A 19223-nucleotide genomic window follows, 5' to 3' on the forward strand; every position below is an offset into this window, starting at 1 on the left:
GTAAATCTAGTTGTCCACTTGGAGGACAGTTGTGAGAACAGAATGCATGGATTCCAAGAGACTGCCCTGATGAGCCCCTGTACACGTGCAGGCAGATGGGTAAGGAGGTGGCAAGTGATACAGGTTGCAGGCATTAAGCAGTTATTTATTTACTGGTAGTATGTGATGCTGTTCATAGATGAGATAGATAAAACCACTGAATATTCTTGTTTGGCTGAAACTATTCATCCTGATTCATCCTCTCTGATTCAGAAGAACTGAGGCTTGAAATGCCTGTCTGTCTGTGGGTACTGTTGACGCTGACTGAAAAGAATTTGTCAGACTGCGTGTGTTTTTGAGCTCTTGGCTGTGCCACTGAACTCCTTTAGTTCAATAAATGCAGGCTTGTTTTGAAGCTAAGTGACATAAGTTTTGCTGTGGAAACTGCATCCAGTTGTTGGCCTCTCATCACAGAGCCTGTATTTGAGTAAATTTTTCCAGCTAGTCAGAGGTCATGCCATGTACAAGTAGGATCTTGAACTCCGAACTGTGCGAGATGAACAATATTTAATTCAGACATCAAAAAGCAGACTTCTGACTTGAGGGCAAGGAGAGGAAAGGACAGCTAGAAAGAGAGTGAGAAGTAATTCACATTAGTAGGAATTAAGTTCCAGTATTAAGCTGTAGGGTTGTTGGCAGATCACCTGGGATAGGATGGCCTTCCTGGATTTTATTTTTTTTTTGTGGTCCATTTGTCTCTCAGAGATTATACTACCTTTCTTCTATTAATTACTTTATCAAAACATAACCATATAACATCATACTGAAACTCCCTTCAAGACACCTCTCAGCTTTATTAGCTATTGGATCATAATTTTGTACTCTAATAATCTGCTCTGTGTATGTGTATACATATATATGTCTGTGTGTATCTGTCCTTGTCAAAACTTGGGACTCTATCCCAAACAGAAATGATACAGGATGTCTGATGCTTCATGGTGCTCTACAGCAGCCAAAGGTTAATCCAGAGTGGTTTAATTCTTACATACTAGTTTCTGACATTTTCTCATGTACATTTCTGCTTGGAAACAAGGACAGCATCAGTTAATACTGACCAAGATGTACTCTTTCGTAAGCCAGAGCTTACTGGAAGATGGATGGAAATTGGACCTACCACCATCAAACTTCCAGTAATGGATATTGTAGCTTTGGGAGTATTTTGGCAGGCTTCTATAAACATGTTTTTGCCTTAGATCCCAGTTTTCTTGCAGTCTAAACCTTGTTTGTCTTTGCCTAACGCAATGCTCAGGCATCCCCTCTCAGTGCATATTGGCAGTGCGCTGCAGGATGTTTGGTTTTGCTCTAGCATCTGACTTGCCCCAAGCTCCAGCCCTCGCTTAGCTCAGCAGCCTTTCCCAGCCCCAAACCTACAAGTGCACCCACCACCTGTCAAAGGTGAACACTCTCTCTCAATCAACACTGACCACTAAAACCACGGTATTAATCCTGGTGATACCCTGTCCCAAAATTTACTCCACAAACCCTCTATTGGTTCAAATCATATGCTAGTGACATGCCAGCTCGATTTTTATCTTTTTTAGCAGTAGATCATGGGCGTCAATAGGTTGTTTAGAATCATGCATGTTATCAGATCAAACACTTTGAGTCTTTTTACTCATAAAGACTTTTTTACATGTGCTCAGAAATAGTTTTTCTACAAAGCCCCGCCTTAATTAAATAAATGTGTAGCAAGCTTATGCCATCTAACTCCATTTTTCAATGCTATATTTAAGGTAGGAATTGATATAATAAAATTAACTAGAAATAGGGAAAAATGAGACTTGAAAGTAGAACTCTAGTCCAGAAAGGCTCCTGAAACACAGTCTCATGCTCTCTCAGTGCACAGTCACCGTTACACAGACCATCCATAACTAACATTTATTTCAGTGGAATTGTTCTGCAATGTTGATGATGTCCTCAAGACAGTTTTGTCCCTTAGGATAAAGTACTTGTTCAATGTTAAAAGTTATTTTTCTTCTCTTGAAATCAAATTGCAAAGTCATGGGTATCAGGGTCTATCTATAGAATGAATGAAATTCATTATTTTCTTCTTTGCTCTTATGTGGTCATAGATAATATTTCTATTTATGACCTCCAAAAAAGGTTACTGCATCTTGCTGTTTGATCTATATATTGTCATAAATTTCACTGTGTACAAGAGTTCTGATCTGAAGATGGTGCAACTGAAAATCTCATGATACCGTGGAAAGGATGTCTAATATTGAATGGTATCTCAGATAAAATAATTAGATAATTTGTGTGTTGAATAATGTCTATGGGTATCAAAATATTTATTATTTGAGGTAACCATGATGACATTGTTGGTAACTTTGGTTCTGATGAAAAATAATTTCAAATTTATCTTCTCATTTCAGTGACAGCCGAAGTAATTTTGTGACTTTATAAAAGAATTTATTTGCCATTTGTGCTGCAAAAACTGATGTCAGTGTATGAGAAAAAGTACAGAGGGCTTGATCTCAGCCAGCAAGGCAATTTAGGGAAATGGAATTCTTCAGCAGCAGGAACAGCTCTGGTTCAGTCACCCATAAATCTCCCCAAGGGATGTGTATCCTCAGCATTTGTATCCTTCAGTCCCCTGTCTTTGCTTTAATGTAGCCTCTGAGGGAGTCACTACCCCAGCTTCCTTCTAAGGCATCTTCTGGCTCATTTCCTATTTGAAAATCCATTTGCTTTGTGCTCAAAGGGAACCAGTGTTATTGCTCACCTCATTAGTGCCCTGACCAGTTCAGACTGCAGCGCAGGGAGAGGCTTTGGTGGTCTCTCCGTGGGCTGCCTGTAATCTCTCTAAAGTGAGGGGGATGCATGCCTGCCCTCGAGGAAGATTGAAAGAAATGGGCCAGGCTCTTAAAATAGCAAGAGCCATTACTGTTGCTCTGGTGGCAACAGGAGTTCACCCTATCACATGTTAGTACTGTTTTACTTCTGAAAGTGAAAAAACTGATCTTATAGAGAGAGGTGGTTTGGGGAGTTCCTACAGGTGCTAGGAAAAACTCTCCATTTCACACCTATTCTTAGCCTTGTCCATAAAAACACACGAAGGGCACATTTCAGGGAACATGTTAGTTCTTAGGGGCAGGATGATTTACTCTGAACAAAGCTGGGATGAGGGTGAGTTAAGCCCAGTCAACAGCCAAACATCCTCATGGCTGCTCATGCCCTCCTGTCTCCTGCTAGGTCTGGAGAAGGTAGGAGGAAGGAGAGAAGACTTGTAGATGGAGATGAAGACAGGTGAAGCCAAAGCTAAATGTGAAAGCAAGGCAGGGGAGGATAAGAAGGGAGAACTTTTTGCTCATAATGATGTTGATCTCAATGTGAAAATTTGAAGGTACAGACGTTGGTACAATATTTCTCTGAAACACGTGACTTCTCCCCATGAAGTACATTAATGATCACAGATGTTACAAGAGCAGGAGGGGAGCAGGGTCTTAGTGTGTCCCTGCTCTGCAAATCCACAGCCTCATCTGCAGTGATATCTGTCTTTATCTCTGCTGGGAGGCAATTTCATGTTCAATAATTAATTTTAGTATTTTTTTTGGAGTGGGAACCCTGAGAAGGAAATGTTATGGAAAGATTGGGTCCTTAAGTTCTTCTTATTTCTCAGTATTATTTCCTTTTCTGTGGAATTTTTTGTACAGCTACTGCTTTACTGCTGCCCTTGGGGCTCTTTGTTTTAGACATGCCAGTGACCATATTTCAGTGTGATTTCTTGCTGTTTTTCCAGATAATATTTTGCTGTCACAAAGCTATAATTTTCCATGTAGAAAGAAGATTACTTTGTTTGCAGCCTCATGTCGCAGGGAAGCCTGATGTCAATTGCAGTGCACATCCCAAAGTTTGAGTTTATTCTGGGAGAGATCTAAATGCAAAACATTTACCCACTTTTTCTCGGTCCAGCTTCTCAGCTGACTGTAATTCTGGTGGGTGGCTTTTCAGTCACAAATCTCTTTCGATCCTCTTTGCAATATTCTAATGCCTCATGTTCGGTTAATCCCCTCGCTGTGCTGCTTCCCGGTGTTTCCAGGGCTGTGGATTTCATGTCTGCCCAGGCTTCATGCTTTAGCACTGGTAGATATTGATAAAAAAATAAAGAAAAGAGGGCTTGCGTATAAATTAGGAATATTTCTCTTGCTGGTATACTGCCTTATTTGAAAAAAAAAAAGGAAATAAAATGTGCTTTTTGTTTGTTTTTCTTTTTCCCCAGCACTGCACTGCACGGGGGTAAGGACACTCTTGGCTCACAAGGAGGTAAGTGCCCGTGTTTGCACAGGCTTGTGCAAACCACACCAGGGCTGCTGCCGGGCCGTGGGGTGGCAGAAGCCACGTGGCCTCTCAGAGCCAACATATGTTCAGACTCACTGCTGCCCTTCTGCCAAACTCAATTGGAGGTTTCATATATAAACTGAAGCAAAAGCTAGAGCTGCCTCTTCCCCAGAGCTCCTGGGGAGATTTTATTGCCGCTGTTTCATCTTCCCTTCATGATGAACGTGCAGTGCTGCTTCAGCGATTTAGTGCTCGGCCTCTGTAAACACCATGGAAGGAGCCACTGTGCAGAAAGGTTTCTTTAGAACAAAAAACCTCTAGTTGTTGCTGTGGCACCAAGATCAGCCCTAGACCTGAGGCCAGTGTGTGGCAAACAGGGTGTACCCCTCTGTTAGCACAGAGCCCGGGTTGGGGCTCAGCCAAACTTCCTTAGTTGTAATGTTCAACCTCCTCCTGCTGGAAGAAGTTCCACTCTTCTGGAAAATAGTCATCTCAAATGATAATTAATACTCAGAATTCTTTTTAAGGATTTCTTGGCTGCTTCTGAATTCCTCGGATGTCTTTGCTCTGTGGTTATTACTCAGAGACACTCACTGCCCCTGGGGACCTCACTGCCCTCTAAACTCTACTGGGACAGAGTTTAGAGGGTCCCAGGGAATCAGCATCACCCCCCATTGTAGGACATAAAACCTGAAAGGGCCCAAGAGCCCAAATTTTGTTTTAAATATTCCTAAAATTGCCCAAATAGACTTCCACTACAAACTTTCTATTAATTCTGAATTAATGGCTAACACATATTGAAACAAAAACATCTAACAACTATTACATTCAGTGGGATAAGCATTTGTGCTGTATAGAAATGTGGAATTTATTTTCCCTCTGTTGTTGATGATCTCAGAGATCTTTTCCAACCTACGTGATTTTATCATTCTGCTTTCTTCTTTTTTTATTTTGCTGGTAAATATAGTTGCTCTGTGGGAGAAAAGAATTAATACCTACATATTCCATATAATTTATTTGAGCAGAGTGCCTTTAGAGTGTAACATTGCCATAACTATCTTTTTAGCACATCTAGACAAATTCTAGTTAATGATGCTGGTTTTTTATGGAAAATTTTGCAAATATGGTGGCTTAAGTAGTTCCAAATGTCTTTGTACAGGTGTTGGTGACTAGATGAAATTAATTACTACAACTCAGCTCCTACCCAATGAAGTACTGCCAGACACACTGAAGTGTAAGTACATGAGGGAAACCGAGCATGTTCTTCAAGTGCTGCTGCTAAATGGGGTACTTTACCTTTTTTTTTTTTTTAAAAAACCCAAGTCTTTCCTCAAATATCTCATTGTGATAATCACAAAGTGCTGGGGATTCTTTAATGGGTACAAAGTTCAGTGAATACACTAATTTTGTGTTTCTCCTTTGAGGTATAGCAGTATATGCACATCCAGGTAACAACAACAAAAAAATCAAATTAATAGCAATGGGTTAAACATTATATTTTAAACATTCAGGATCTCTTCATACAAGAAAGTGGAATTAGGCTTTAAATTTATATTCTAAACCTGAAGTTAAAAACCCTCAAACCCTTTTTTGAGAGCAGGAAGACGGGATGTTCCAAAAATAATCATGATCTAGAAATCAATGTTGTGCCCTAAGGTTTGGAGCAGTCATGCAATCCCCACTGTCATGTACTTCTGGTAGTAACAGAGATGAAAACTAGGGCAGTCCTGAGTGACTTCCATGGCATGTGCTTGGGCATACTCTAATCATACTTGTCCTTACTTTTAATCAATCTGGTTGCAAACATCAAGGAAGTGTTTTAAGAAAATATGAGCTCTGAGCAAAGGCTCTGGTGAACCTCAGCTGTGCGCAGAATACGAGAGCAGTGCACGATGAAACAAGAATTAAGTAAAAAGGAGAAAAATCCGTAGCTGAGGAAAGGAACATCTTTCCCATCAATGAAGTTTTTGAAAATAGAGCCCTTATTTAAGCAGCTGCTGCTTAGTCTATAAAGCTGTTTGTTGCAGTGACACTGTGACCTCCTTTGCATCATGGATTTGATTTTGAAGCTCTATTAAAGTACTCTATTGCAAGGTGGTTGTGACATGTCAGGTAAAACTTCAAGGGTTTTGGATTATCAGGAGATTTTAGTCAACAACAACAGTCTTTGAGGCTTTCTAGCTCTTTAGTGTCCCTATTGATTCTTCTCAGACTGCGTAACATTTTCCAACCCCTGCACAGTTAGTGGATTACTGCTCACATAAATAGATTTTGTAAAGTCACCACGTGATGGTGGCCATGCTGGGGGGAGCTACTGGGGCAGAGAATACTTGTCCTGGCTTCCCTTTTCCTCTTCAGCTGAATTAGAAATACATACGTCAGTAAAGCTCTCCCTAATGCTGGTGTATGCATGTATAGTTAAAAAGTTAATTGAGAAACAGAGTGAGGATGAAGTGGTTCAGCCATTGACCACTGACTGGGGACTGAGTCGTCAGCTGGATTTGGACAAATCCATGGAGTTTTGTAGACTTTTTTTTTAAATGCCACATCCCATGTCAATGCTTTCTTAAATTAATTTTAGAAGTGCTTGGGAAAAATAATTATATTTTCTCTGCTTTCTGAAAGAAGGTCAGGGGGAATCTGACCCTGTGTTTGTGGGTGTGTAGGACTGATAGACTGGCTGTTTGGGCAGCACTTTGTGAAAACCACATCATGTGCTACTTGCTGCTGCCCACCTGGCCAACCACACATCACAGGTCTGAAGATGTGGAAGAAAGCTGGGGTTCCTGTAAATTGGGCACAGGTGAAATGGGAGGAAGCTGAGATATTGCCAAGCAGAAGAGCATATGAGTAGTACAGAAATGAAAGTAGGATATTGTGGGTTTATAGGACATAGAGGAGGAACTGAAGGCTTGAAGGGGGGGTTGAAGACATGGAGAAACTGTGAAGGGTAGCAGGTGGAAGGAAGAGGATAAGAACTGTGAAATTCTATCAGAGGGAGGGAGAAACCAGATTTCATTTATTCTGTTACCCTTAGACAAACTTGTTAAAACTTTGCCTTCTGGTACAGAGGTTAAAGTGGCAAATTTTAACCTGAAAGTAGTATGTTAGCAGTTTCTTACCCAGGTTTCTCTGAAGCTTCAGCACAGCTATTGTCCAGCCTGGTTGCCATTCCAGCATTGCCAATCCTAACACCATTCAGTGATTTCTGTGGTTCAGTTTGCACCATTTTCCCCCATGGCAAAGGTATTGATGCAGCATCTGTCTTATCATAAAGTGCTTTTATCACTCTGAGGACAACCAGGCAGTTGTCCCCACCGGGGTAAAAATGTGCACACAGAGCAGGGCATGCCAAGTATGTAGAGGGTTTGGACTATATTATAGGAAGACCTAGCAGACTCTAAATAGTAAATAATAAAAATATCTAATAGAATAAATATCAGATCTTATGACAACAAAGAGTCAAACTTGCTTCAAAACCATTTTCTCTGGAGGGAGAGTGCCTTCCTTATCCCTATAGGAAAATGCTTTCAGCCACTGACATTGGTGAAAGTGGTGCAAGAGGCAGCATGATCTGGGAAGTTGAGTCCCAGGAAAGGCTTTGATGGTTGTCTCCTCCCAAACCAATCCATGCACAGCAAAGGTTCCTGCACCCTGGCAGGGGGTGGGGGACCTCGAGGGCCCCACAGCCCCACTCTCTGGGCAGCTGCTGCACCTCTGAGGCTTCTCTGCTGGGGCTGAGGCATCTCAGATTTGGGCACTGTAGTTTTCAACATCAGTGTCTGGCCCCAGCCCTGCACAGTGAAATGCTTCATGAGCTAAATATTTCATCTCCTGCTGGCCTGTGCCTGCAGTAGTCATTTCAAATGGATACTCTGCATTTAAAAAGACTGACTGCTTTGCTGGAGCCCAGCGTAATCAGCTGTCTCGCAAACTCCACAGCTAATAAAATATTAAATCTGTTTTGGCACCCAGAAATAAATACTGGCTCAAAATTCTCACCACATGTTCCTCCCTCTTCCTAACCCCTGTCCCCCCCATCCCCACATTACACTGAGGTGCTGCTGCTCAGAGACAAGGCTTGTTGTCAGGTTGTGACACAGGAGAGTGGTGCAGCCGTACCAGAGTATTCTCTTCTGGGGTGTAATGAAGTGATCAGTTGGACACCAGCAGTGTGCTTGCAGCCTGTGGAATATCTGCCCCATGGCTTAAAGTAGCTTGGGGGGAGCTGCACTCACTTAAGAGCTGAAGTTAAAAGTGGAGCCTTGCATTAGAAACCAGGCTAGAATAAAAAAGAGCAGAACAGCCATAAAACATTACAAAGATATTCATAATTTACTTACAAAATTCTTGTTTAAAAACTGTATATAGTTTAAAAATCACTGTTGTAATAATACTGCTGTGTTACTGTGAGGTAACTGTGCCTTTCCAGCACTCTGTCTTTCTTTAATTCTCAGGACTAAATAGGAGTTTATTTGACTTTCTCCTCCAGCCACCTACAGGTGAACTAAAACAGTAATAAAACATCTGGCCAATATCTACCGAGGTCAGTGGGTCCCAAGTCAAAGCTCCTTGAAATCAAAGGGCATAGTGCCACCAGCTTAAATAGGCTTTGGGTTGAGCTCCTCAGACCTGCTCCTGCACACTTGCACGTGTGTGCTTAGATCCCAAAGGGCTTAATCCTGGCTGGGGAACTCTGAATGTAAAAATCCCGCATGTGAGGAACTGGAGCTGATGTGCACCTCAGGTTGCCTTCCCTGGGAACTGCTGCTGGTGGGGAGGGTCAAGCTTTGTCCCCCTGTTGCACCTCAACACTAGAAACTCTCCCTTTAGTCTTTTAGAGGGAGTGTGATTCCTGTTAGAGCTGGATGAAATGATGCAGCAAACACAGTGTGTGCAAACCCTGTGCACAGCACTTGTCAGCAGAATGCTTTCTCTGGGCCCCAAAGGCAGCAATTAGTAAAATTTGTGGGTTTGTAATTCACCAGTGGAGTGTTTACAAGTACTGAGTGTGATATTGTATGCTGTTGAAAAGTCATGACAACAGCTGTAAGCAGTGATCCTTTTGTACAAGGAACTGCTGTATTTTGTTTGTGGAAGTGTACAGGGGTGGCTGCCTGCTTCCTGCCCCCAGCTCTCTGCGCTGGGGAGGAGGGTTTGGGGTTTGCCAAGCAGTAGAGACCAGAGGGATGTGGTTCCTATTTTCTGTGCCTGTATAGCCCCTGGCTCTCCTGGCTTCGTGCAGTCCCTCTGGGACATGATCACAGCACTGCAATGATCTGGGTCACAAATCTGTGACCCAGCAAGTACATTTACAGTAGCATTTTTCTTGACTGATGTTACCAGTGTAGTGGGGTTTTTTTGGCTTAGAAAACACCGCAAGAAATTCCTTGGCTGGCCAATGGCTGACTGGAAATACATTAGAAACCTGCTTGACAATTACAAACCTGCTTGGCAATAATCACTGAGGTGCTGAAGCATGTCCAGAGAAGGGCAACAGAACTGTTGAAGGGTCTAGAAAGTAAGTCATATGAGGAATGGCTGAGGGAGCTGGAGTTGTTCACTCTGGAGAAAAGGAGGCTCAGGGGAGACTACTTGAAAAGACATTTGTAGCAAGATGGGTTGGTCTCTTCTCCCAAGTAACAGGAATAGAACAAGAGCAAATGGCCTCAAGTTGTGCCAGGGGAGGCTTAAGTTGGATATTATTTTAGCTTGCTCAGCTCCTTCATTCTGGAAGCTTTCTTTTGGGGTGCGGACATTTCTTAAAAAGCTTTGGTATAATTAATATTTTTCTGTGGTTGTACATTATTTGCCTGACAGGGTAAAATCAGAGTAGCATCACCCAGGCCTCACCCACAGCCTTTCCCACTGTCTCCTTCACTTTAACCCTCACCAGTCCTTATGTGCTCACCACACTGTGGCACCTCAGTGCTGGCACAGGGCTGAGTGGAACATGGGATTGCGATGGCCCTAAGATCTTATATGGCAACTCCATCCTTTGAACAGGCTTCCCCACATTTCACAGAACCACAGAATCATTAGGGTTGGAAGGGACCTCTGAAGATCATCCAGTCCAACCCCCCTACGAAGGCAAGGTCACCTAGAGCAGGTGACACAGAACATGTCCAGGTGGGGTTTGAATGTCTCCAGAGAGGGAGACTCCAAACCCTCCCTGGGCAGCTGTTCCGTTGCTCTGCTGCCCTCAGTGTAAAGAAGCTCTTCCTCATGTTGAGGTAAAACTTCTGTTTTAGTTTATGGCCACTGCTCCTCATCCTGTCACTGGGCACCACAAGAAAGAGTCTGGCATCATCCTCTTGGCAACCAACTTTGAGATAGTTAGATGCATTAATGAGATCCCCTCTCAGTCTTCTCTTCACTGATCTCACAGTCTCTCCTCACAAGAGACATGCTCCAGTAGCTCCTCGTCTGTCTTGTACTGAGGAGCCCAGAACTGGACACAGCGCTCCAGATGTGCCTCCCTAGGGCTGAGTAGAGGGGGAGGAGGATTTAAAGGAGGAGAAGCCAATGAGAGGCGGCTTTCCTGCCTGGGTGATTTTTTCTTTTCCCCCCCTTTTTTCCCTCATTTTAAATGGCAGGGCCCATCGCTGCGCTGAGGCGGCGCCGGGGCCGGGGCGGAGGGATGCGGCCGGGGTGGGGACAGCGGGGACCGTGCGGGGCGGGGCGGCAGGTGCCGGGCCGGGGCTCGGCGGCGCTCCCGCCCCTGCGCGCCCCGCCCGGAGCCGCCGCCGCCCCGGGGAGGGCGGGGAGCGCCCGGCGGAGCGGCGGGAGCGGCGTGAGCGGCGGCGGGCGCGGGGGGCCCTCCCGGCGGGGCCGGGCGGGGGTCGGGGGGTGCTGCCAGCATGGGCTCTGACGGTGGGTTTGCGTCTTTGCCGTTCAGGAACAGGAGCCTGGAGGAGGCGGCGGCGTCGGCGGGACGAGGGCCGGACCCCGCGGGCACCTCCGGAGGAAGGGGCAGCCGGGGATCGTGCTGGCGGGGCCACGCTTGCAGCATGCTGCCCGCACGGACACCGCCCCGGCGCGCCGGTAGGTGCGCGGCTCCATCGCTCGGGGCCGCGGTCCTGCGGGCGCCGGGGGAGCCGGGAGGGGAGGGATGCGCCCGCCGGCGGGGCGAGCCGTGGCCGCGGGCACGACCGGCCTGCAGCCTCCTGAGCTGTGGAGGAGACGAAGGAGAGCCGGGCTTTGAGGTGGGGTTTTTCGGGACAGGCGGCGGTCCTGCCTTTACTCCTCCCATCATCTCGTGGTGAGGCTGCCGGCCACGGAGTCCTCGAAACTGAGCTGCTCCGGTGGGGCGCCCGTAGGAATTCCTGGGGTGAGGTGGCACTGTGGACATCAGTGGGGATGATGCAGAGTGGGAAGGTAAACGCCGTGACAGGTCCTCTCCAAGCTGTGTTCCTGCTGCAGGGAAGACGTGACACTTGTGTATTTGCTGGCCGAGGTGGTGTGAGGGTTTGTCAGCCCCTGCCTGTTCTGCCACGAATACCTTTAATAAGCTTCAGCACAAACCCATACAGGGCAGTTCGCCTTCATCTGGCACGTTATAAAATGCAGATTTAGCAGTGTAAATCTGCCACGGCAAAAATTGTAAAACATTTTAAAATGTCATATGCTTTCTTATAGTTCAGGAAGTAGGAGTCCAAATTAGGCTCCTAAATATAGGAATTTTTTAAAAAAAAAAAAAAGGTAAAAAAAGAGGGATTTATACTGTAGCCTTAACAAAGTGGCATTTTTAACCTTCAAGTACATACAAATTAGTTTTCTTCTGAACATTATGTTCTGCTGAGCACATTCTTGCTTTGAAATCATCTTGGTTTGTACAAGTTGCACAAGGGGTTGGGTAGAGCCTGGTGATGCTCGTGGCCCTGAGGACAAGGTGTTTTCTATGGGCAGGGCCCTGGGGAGAGCCGGCCGTGCTGCCAGGCTGTGCGGGGCACGACTGCCTCGCCTGGCTGGCGGCCTCCCTGCGTCCCAGGCGCGAAGGCGGCGACTGCTACAAGTAGGAGCTGGCACGTTTGGAGGGATGAAATTCAAGGAAACAAATACCGGGGGAGAGCCGTGAGACAGAGTGATTTTTAAGGCTGACATAGTTCTTTGTTGCAATTCTGGGCAGCTTTTGTACAGCTGGAGCACCTGGTCGTTACCTTCTCACTTTGTTCTCTTACTCCTCGGTTGATTTCTGCCAATCAGTAGTTATGATTTTAAAACGTGGAGCTGTATTTTCCTGCACCTTCCTGTGTGAGACGTTGAAAAATGGCTTTCCTGTTGCTTTCCTAAGTCTGATTTGCCCTTTTACAGTTGGCTTCTGGAGATTAAAGAACAGAATGGGGTTCTGTGCTGCCTTTCTTGTGCTTTTCTCTGGCTGATCTTGGGCACATCCTGGCTGTCTCCCTCCTTCTGACTTTCATTTGTGTTAATCCAGCAGAGCCTTTGCTTTCCTAAGGGCATCACAAAGCAAGCCAGAGTACCTCATTCATACCTTATGGTCTGCAGCTCCATATGGTTGTAGTTGAATCTTGTGACAGCTACTACAATAAAGCACGACCCTGTCAGACTGAGATACCGATCCACTGTTTTAGCTGCTGCTGCTGCTGCTGCTCATCAGTTCTTGCTGGCAGGATCCCCAGGCTGGGCAGCAGCCAGTGATAGCAGCAGGAGGGGCTTTCTTGCTTGTAAGGATTTGTGCTTCCCTCATTGTCGTCTGCAGCGCTCTGTCTCTGCCTGGCACCTGTGGAGGACAGTAATGCACCTTTACAAACAAGGCTAGATCCTAAGCTGTAGCTTGGTGTTGTAATGTATTCCTGAAGAGGACTGTTAATAGGTAGGCTGTGACTCCACGATTGATTTGTTGGGATGGAAGTTGTACAATGTATATAGAGGAAAATCATTCAAAACAGTGTTACGGCATCGTAATAAACCAAGAGGCCACTTTGTTTGGACCCAGTGCCATGCCTTAGAGCAGTCTAACCTCAGGGTGGGGCTTGGCCAGAGTCTCTGACACCTTTGGTGGTACACCTTGCATTTTCCCCTGCTGTGGGGGAATGTTTGTGGGGATGGTCTTCAGACTGTGGATTTGCAGCTACTACAGATGGGGGTGATAATTGCAAGAACTGTGGGCTTTGCTGAAAGATGTGTTGAACCTGTATCCTTCCATGTTATGTAGGGCAAGGAAACAGCTGTGCATCTACATCAAAACCTTTATGTCCATTTCTGATATTTTGTTTCTGTTCATTCACCAGTTTTGAGCATTATTTTGTATTTGGGTTCTTGGAGAGTTTTGGATCTTCTCTATAACTGGTAGCTTTCCCTTCCATAGGCATTCCTCTATAGTTTGTGTAGTTGGGTTCCTTTAGTCTTGGCTAAGCTTCCTGCAGATGGGGTTTCTGAGAAACTCTGCATCTTCTTCATGCCCTTTCTTCTACAGCCTTGCTGTGTGCTTGCTAAGGAAATCCACTGGTTTGCTCTTACCCATTTAGAGAACAGGCTTTCATCAACAGTGGGCATCCTGCTCTTCTTTACAGAGGGGTAGGTTAAGCTAATATTCTTTCTTGTCTGTGGTCTGGTGGAGCCTGTAGTGGTAAATGTTTGCTTACCTGTAGTCTGAGACACTGGGGAAAAAAAACACCCAGCATGGAAAAACCAAACAGAATTAGTACTTTGTAAGTATTTCTGGCCAAATTTGGACATAATGGTAGCATATACGGTTGTTTGGACAAGCAGCTTAGTTAAAACATGAGCAGAACCCATAAGAAGTTTTCAGCATCCTCTTCCCCTCTTGCCTTCAGGCTGCTCTGAGCTCTGTGCAGTTCTGGTGAATAAACCGCTGCACTGGAGGGAGGATTTCAGGACAGGCTGACTGGGTACAGTTTTACTTTCATGAAATTAGACAGCTACCAAGCACAGAGTGTTCTTTGCTTTTAACAAGACTTCTTTTTCCTGGATGAAAAATAACATTGTGGCTGCTGAGGGCTGTACCTGCTGGCATTGCTGTTCTCTGAACTACTGGTATTTTCACCCAAAGGTTTCTTTTGGTACTTCATCTTTGCTTGCTACTTCCCAGAGCTTGGGTGAGATTGCCAGAACAGTGCAGAAAGCACTGTTTTTGTTCCTGGCTCCTGTGATTGTGTGTCTGGTGGGGGAGGCTGGGTGGGATGGGATTTTTTTTTTTATTTTGTGGGGGGGTTTGCCTTTTTTTTTTTTAAGTCAGTACTTGTTTTAGGCTTCCAGAGTTTGTCAGCATAAAGACTCATATCAACACAGCTGTACTATTTAACAGCAAAAAACCCCCATTCCTACTGTGCGTGTAAATCATAAAGTGAAGTAAGAAGAAACATTTTCCTCTCTCCTGTTTTTCCCTCTAATTTTGAGATTTTCATGTTCCTTAAATGCATTGCTTAAGTGCTTGAGAGATGAAATGTGACATGGAAATTGCCTCCATTAAGTAACTCACTGTTCTGACTGAGAAAGGAGTTTGTAGACAGGTGGGAGATGATCTCTTCTCCCAGGTAACAAGCTGTAGGTTCTGAGGAAATGACCTCAAATTGTGCCTGGAGAGGTTCAAGTTGGATATTAGGAAAGATTCTTCACTGAAAGGGTGGTCAGGCATTGGAACAGGCTGCCCAGGGAAGTGGTGGAGTCACCAGCCCTGGAGGTATTTAAAAGTCATGGAGATGTGGCCCATAGGGATGTTTTAGTGGTGGACGTGGCAGTGCTGGGTTAACGGTTGGACTCAACCTGGAAGGTCTTTTCCAACCCAAATGATTCTATGATTCTGTGATCAACTGTGCTCTTATTGAAAAGCCTTTTAAAGTAAACTAGAGGTAGTGCCTGATTTTGAAAAGCAAGTGTGTAATTTCTCCATTCACTTATAAACTGGCTTAAAAGCCTGAAAACCTTTATCAGTTCTGGACATGAGGGAAAAAAACCCAAGCCTTTGAAATTCCAGCACATATCCTGAGACAGATAACCAGGAGACTTTCACTTACATGCTAATCCTGCACAGCAGTTGTTTGTGGTTGCTGCATCCAGCCCTTTCCAATCTGCAGCTCTTATCTCTTGTTGGCACTAAGCAGCATGAGAGGGAGGGGACAGCCCTGTGAGGAATGAGGGCTCTATTTTTGCTTTTCATTGCCTGAGTTGTTTTGGGATATTTGGATATTTCAGTGATTACCTGAGGTAGCTGCATCTTCAGTATTGCGCTTGTCTTAAAATAACTGTAGCTTTTTTAAACTTCATTTTCCTATGATTAGAAGGAGTTGTTATAGTAAATGTTGTACAGTGCGTCTCCTGTAGGATTTGCAGGAAGCTGGATGTTAGGGAGAGGCAGGACTGAAAGCTGGTGGGTTGGACTGCCCTGGGAGCCCCTGCCTGGGGCTGCTCTGCACGGGGAGCCTCTGAGTCCTGCAGCGACGGAGGCGACGCTGTGCAGGGAGGGAGTGATTCATCCCTCTGCCATTTGTGTGCCGCTGCTCTGTTCAGAGCTGCAGAATATCCAAAGGCACAGCACCCTGTGTGCTCCCAAGTAACACCCCACCTTGCTAGGGAGAGGCAGGAATAGGGTGTTCTGGGTTCTGCTTCTCTCCACTATCGCATGGGGGACGTGAATACTGAATGCGATTGGGTGCAGTTCAGAGGTGTGGATGCCTAAGTGCTGCTTGGTTCACCTCTGCTGGTGGGTCAGCTGGGTCACCTGCCCAAATTCAGAGTTTGAATATCTCTGTTACAGAGTAATGTTTGTTATCTCTGTGCTAATAGCAGCACTGGGATTATCTGAATGTTCTCCCTGTGTGCTTGGACAGTCAAGGTCCAGGTCTCAGCAGAAGCTCTGAGAGGGAGAAGGGAATACAGGGGAGAACTTTCAGGCTTAGGTAAAAGATGGGGCACATTACCCTTCCTGTATCCTTGCTGAAGTCATCCTTAACTGGATTTGCTGTGAAAGGAGGTTGGCATCCTGCATATGGTCAGGAGCCACTTGCCCGAGGAGTGGCCCCACTCTGTGCCCGGGATTAGGTGCTGTACACAAATTGTTGCAGCCTGTCATTCAATCTAATTTATTAAGTGCTGTATCATCCTTTTACCTTTGTCAAAGTCAAGTTCTGTATATGAGAAAAGGCAAACAGACTTCTGCAAGGCCAGCACTACAGATTCACAGCTCTGTGATAACATGTACCTCTGACATCTTGGCGAGTGCTAAGTTCTGTTTCTGGGTTCCCTTTGCAGAGTCCCAGAAGTGAAGGTGTCTGTGCTCTACTGGGGACAAGGGGGACAACCCATTAGAAGCAGACGTGGTTTTGGTAAGCAGAACATTGAGCTTCTCTTGTGGATACCGAGGGAAAAACTCAGAGGGAACTGCCTGGAAGAGGGTTACAAGGATGTAAAGGTTTGGGAAGTGAGGAGCTTGGCTCTGTCACAGCAGAGATTACTTGCTGTCTTCAGCTGGGCAAAGCTGCACTAAGCTCTTCTGAAAAGTATGACTGATTTTTAATCTGGTGACTGCTGTAACAGAAAGTGTTACAGAGAGCAATTCCTTGCAGTATAGTATTGAACTTCAAGATTTTTTCCAAGGTTCTGGAGGATGGAAAACCTTTAAATGGTAGCAGGAACTTATTTGCCTGGGATAGCTAGAGATGTTGCATAACACCAAAACTCTTTCCCTTTTGCCTGCCTTCATCATATGCAGTTGTATTGAAGAGGGCAGGTGAAACTCTTATTTTTTGATAGCTCACGTTTAGCCTTTTGTAATTATTTTTATTGATTATTTTAATACCTTAAGAAGTCTTATTTGTTTAATAAAATGGCGTTGCTACAGTGCTTTTTTTCCTGTATTTTATATCACCTAATAGTGAGTTGCACTCTTTCACCATTGTTTTGTTTCCTTCAGTAGGTTAGAAATGAACTTACCTTGGCAGGAAGCACTTGGCCAGGCTGGCAGAGACAGTGCTTAAGCCCTCACATGCCAGGTGAGTTCAGCTCCGTGGTACCTACCACTCCCTCAATATTTTCTCTCTCCTTGTATTACCACAGGGCGTACATGTAGTAAATATCATAGTGAAACAACACCTGACCTTAAAGTAATACACCGTGTTTGTTGTTTGAAGTACTTAAAAACATTTTGACTGTATGTCCACTGAAATTGAGCACGACCAGGAGCCTGTGTTTTTTGGATAAACTAATTCAACATTTCACTTACTGAAAAGTTGGTCTTTAAAAAGAGGAGATGTGTTAAGGTTTGTGATGGTGCTGCTCTAACTGCCAGTCGAGGGTGTAGCAGAGCAGACTGAGCTCCCTGACCTCTGCCTCCAGCTTGTCATGTGCAGAACTGTGTCTGCAGAGATTTTGGCTTGAGCATCGAACCAGTGGTTTCTGAGGCACAATTGGCAACACCTTAAAGCTTGGACACTGAAAGAAACAGGCTCCTATCAGACAATTTTGCCTTGTGCAGTTACTGAATGAAACATCATGATGGAAGTAAAATGAACTGGTTTACTTTGGTTTATTTTTTTTCCCTCTGAGGGTGTGAGCTTTGTGAGGAAAGGTAGAGATGTTAAAATCCCTGTCAGAACACCCTGGAGATGAGATTGAGGCAGAGAGGATTTAAACAGCTCTTCACCACGTGTGTGCAAGCAGTGGTTGTCAGAAAAACAAGGAAGCAGTCAGAAGGTTGAGGGCAGCTTCATTTGCAATCATTTCTGTGCCAACAATTATTAACTCCAGTAGAGCGGGCAAACTATAAAACTTCCTGCAGCAACTTGGAAAGTTCTGAGCTCTATAAATAATGGAATCAGCAACAGGCAAGGATTTAAGCTAGGGTCGATAACTTTGCTTTTAAGTTAAACTATTTACAAGGTTTATACCCCACCCTTTCCTCTGTTTAGGACAGTCACACAAACATTTGGTTTAGCCCAGATGAAAAGGCAGAGGTAAGAGGGTGGGAAAAGAGGTAAATCCTGCAGAGGAAGATGCTGACCTTAGGGAATTTCTCCCTACCTCACATTCCCTCCTTTCCTCTAGACACTAACTCATCTGCTGGTGTCCCCTAACAGAGATCTCCAGTTGTAGGAGGGAAACATTAAAGCAATGATAAAATACTAACTACAGCTGGCTGCTGTTTATCAGACCTCCTTGAAAAAGCACCCAAAAAAAAAGAAGAAAAAAAAAAAAAAGAATAACACATAAGAGACCATGGCTCCAAACTTGGACTATTCAGATTTGGATTTTTTCATCTATTTTAAGTAAAGTGGCACGGATAAACTCTGATAACAATAAGCTGTTACCAGTAATGTAGTGAGAAGGAATTGGGCAGCACACCCATGTCCCTCCCAGTGAAGCTGTGTGTCACCTTGGCTGGGTCAGGACTGCAGCTGACAGGTAGCAGCAGTGCTGGGTTGTAGCTGCTGTTAGTGATTCTTTGCCATGTTGTAGACTTCTAACTACCTATTTATCCAGAAGAGCAAGTGGAAGTTATTTTTATTAATGTTTTATTAATGGTAAATATTGAAATTAGACATACACAAGAAGTTTTGAATTATTCAGGTATCTGAAGTGCTTTCAGGTTCTCTTTGGCGTCTGGTTTGCTCAGTGTATGTGGTGGATAGACATGGGTACAAAGCTCATGGGTTTTTATAAGTGTCCATAGGGATAAATGGAGTTTCTTGTGCAGTGAAGGGAATCCTGCCTTTTACTTGTCTAATGACAAGTTATTAACCCTGCCTTTTATTCGTTTAATGACAAGTTATTACAATAAAAATCTCACTGACATCTTAGTTCTCCTCCGTGTTGGGTAAAACCACGAATCCTGGCACAGTTTATGGTACAGGCTTGTTAACTGTGCTGCCTCCTCTAAAACACATTGGCATGTGCTGCAGCATCTCAGTAGGCACAAAAGAAAC

General features: G+C 44.7%; 1 protein-coding gene across 3 annotated transcripts in view; it reads left to right on the plus strand.

Annotated features, from left to right (window-relative positions):
• The window catches only part of C7H2orf88 (chromosome 7 C2orf88 homolog), a 38495-nt gene that overhangs the window by 13982 nt on the left and 5290 nt on the right, over positions 1-19223 (plus strand). The window contains exons 2-6 of one of the 3 annotated variants that reach the window (XM_064660476.1): positions 4262-4305; positions 5480-5554; positions 11219-11364; positions 16555-16628; positions 17216-17294. Coding sequence is in view for 2 of the 3 variants with exons in the window: in XM_064660473.1 (XP_064516543.1) it covers positions 10961-11113; positions 11219-11364; positions 16555-16628; positions 17216-17223 (381 nt within the window). In the remaining variant the exon portion in view is untranslated. Of the gene's footprint in view, positions 1-4261; positions 4306-5479; positions 5555-10956; positions 11114-11218; positions 11365-16554; positions 16629-17215; positions 17295-19223 lie in introns of those variants that run through there. The other 2 variants (XM_064660473.1, XM_064660474.1) reach the window with 2 other exon arrangements.

The sequence above is a fragment of the Pseudopipra pipra genome, chromosome 7 (genome assembly GCF_036250125.1).
Source record: "Pseudopipra pipra isolate bDixPip1 chromosome 7, bDixPip1.hap1, whole genome shotgun sequence".
In the NCBI taxonomy this organism is placed as follows: domain Eukaryota; kingdom Metazoa; phylum Chordata; class Aves; order Passeriformes; family Pipridae; genus Pseudopipra; species Pseudopipra pipra.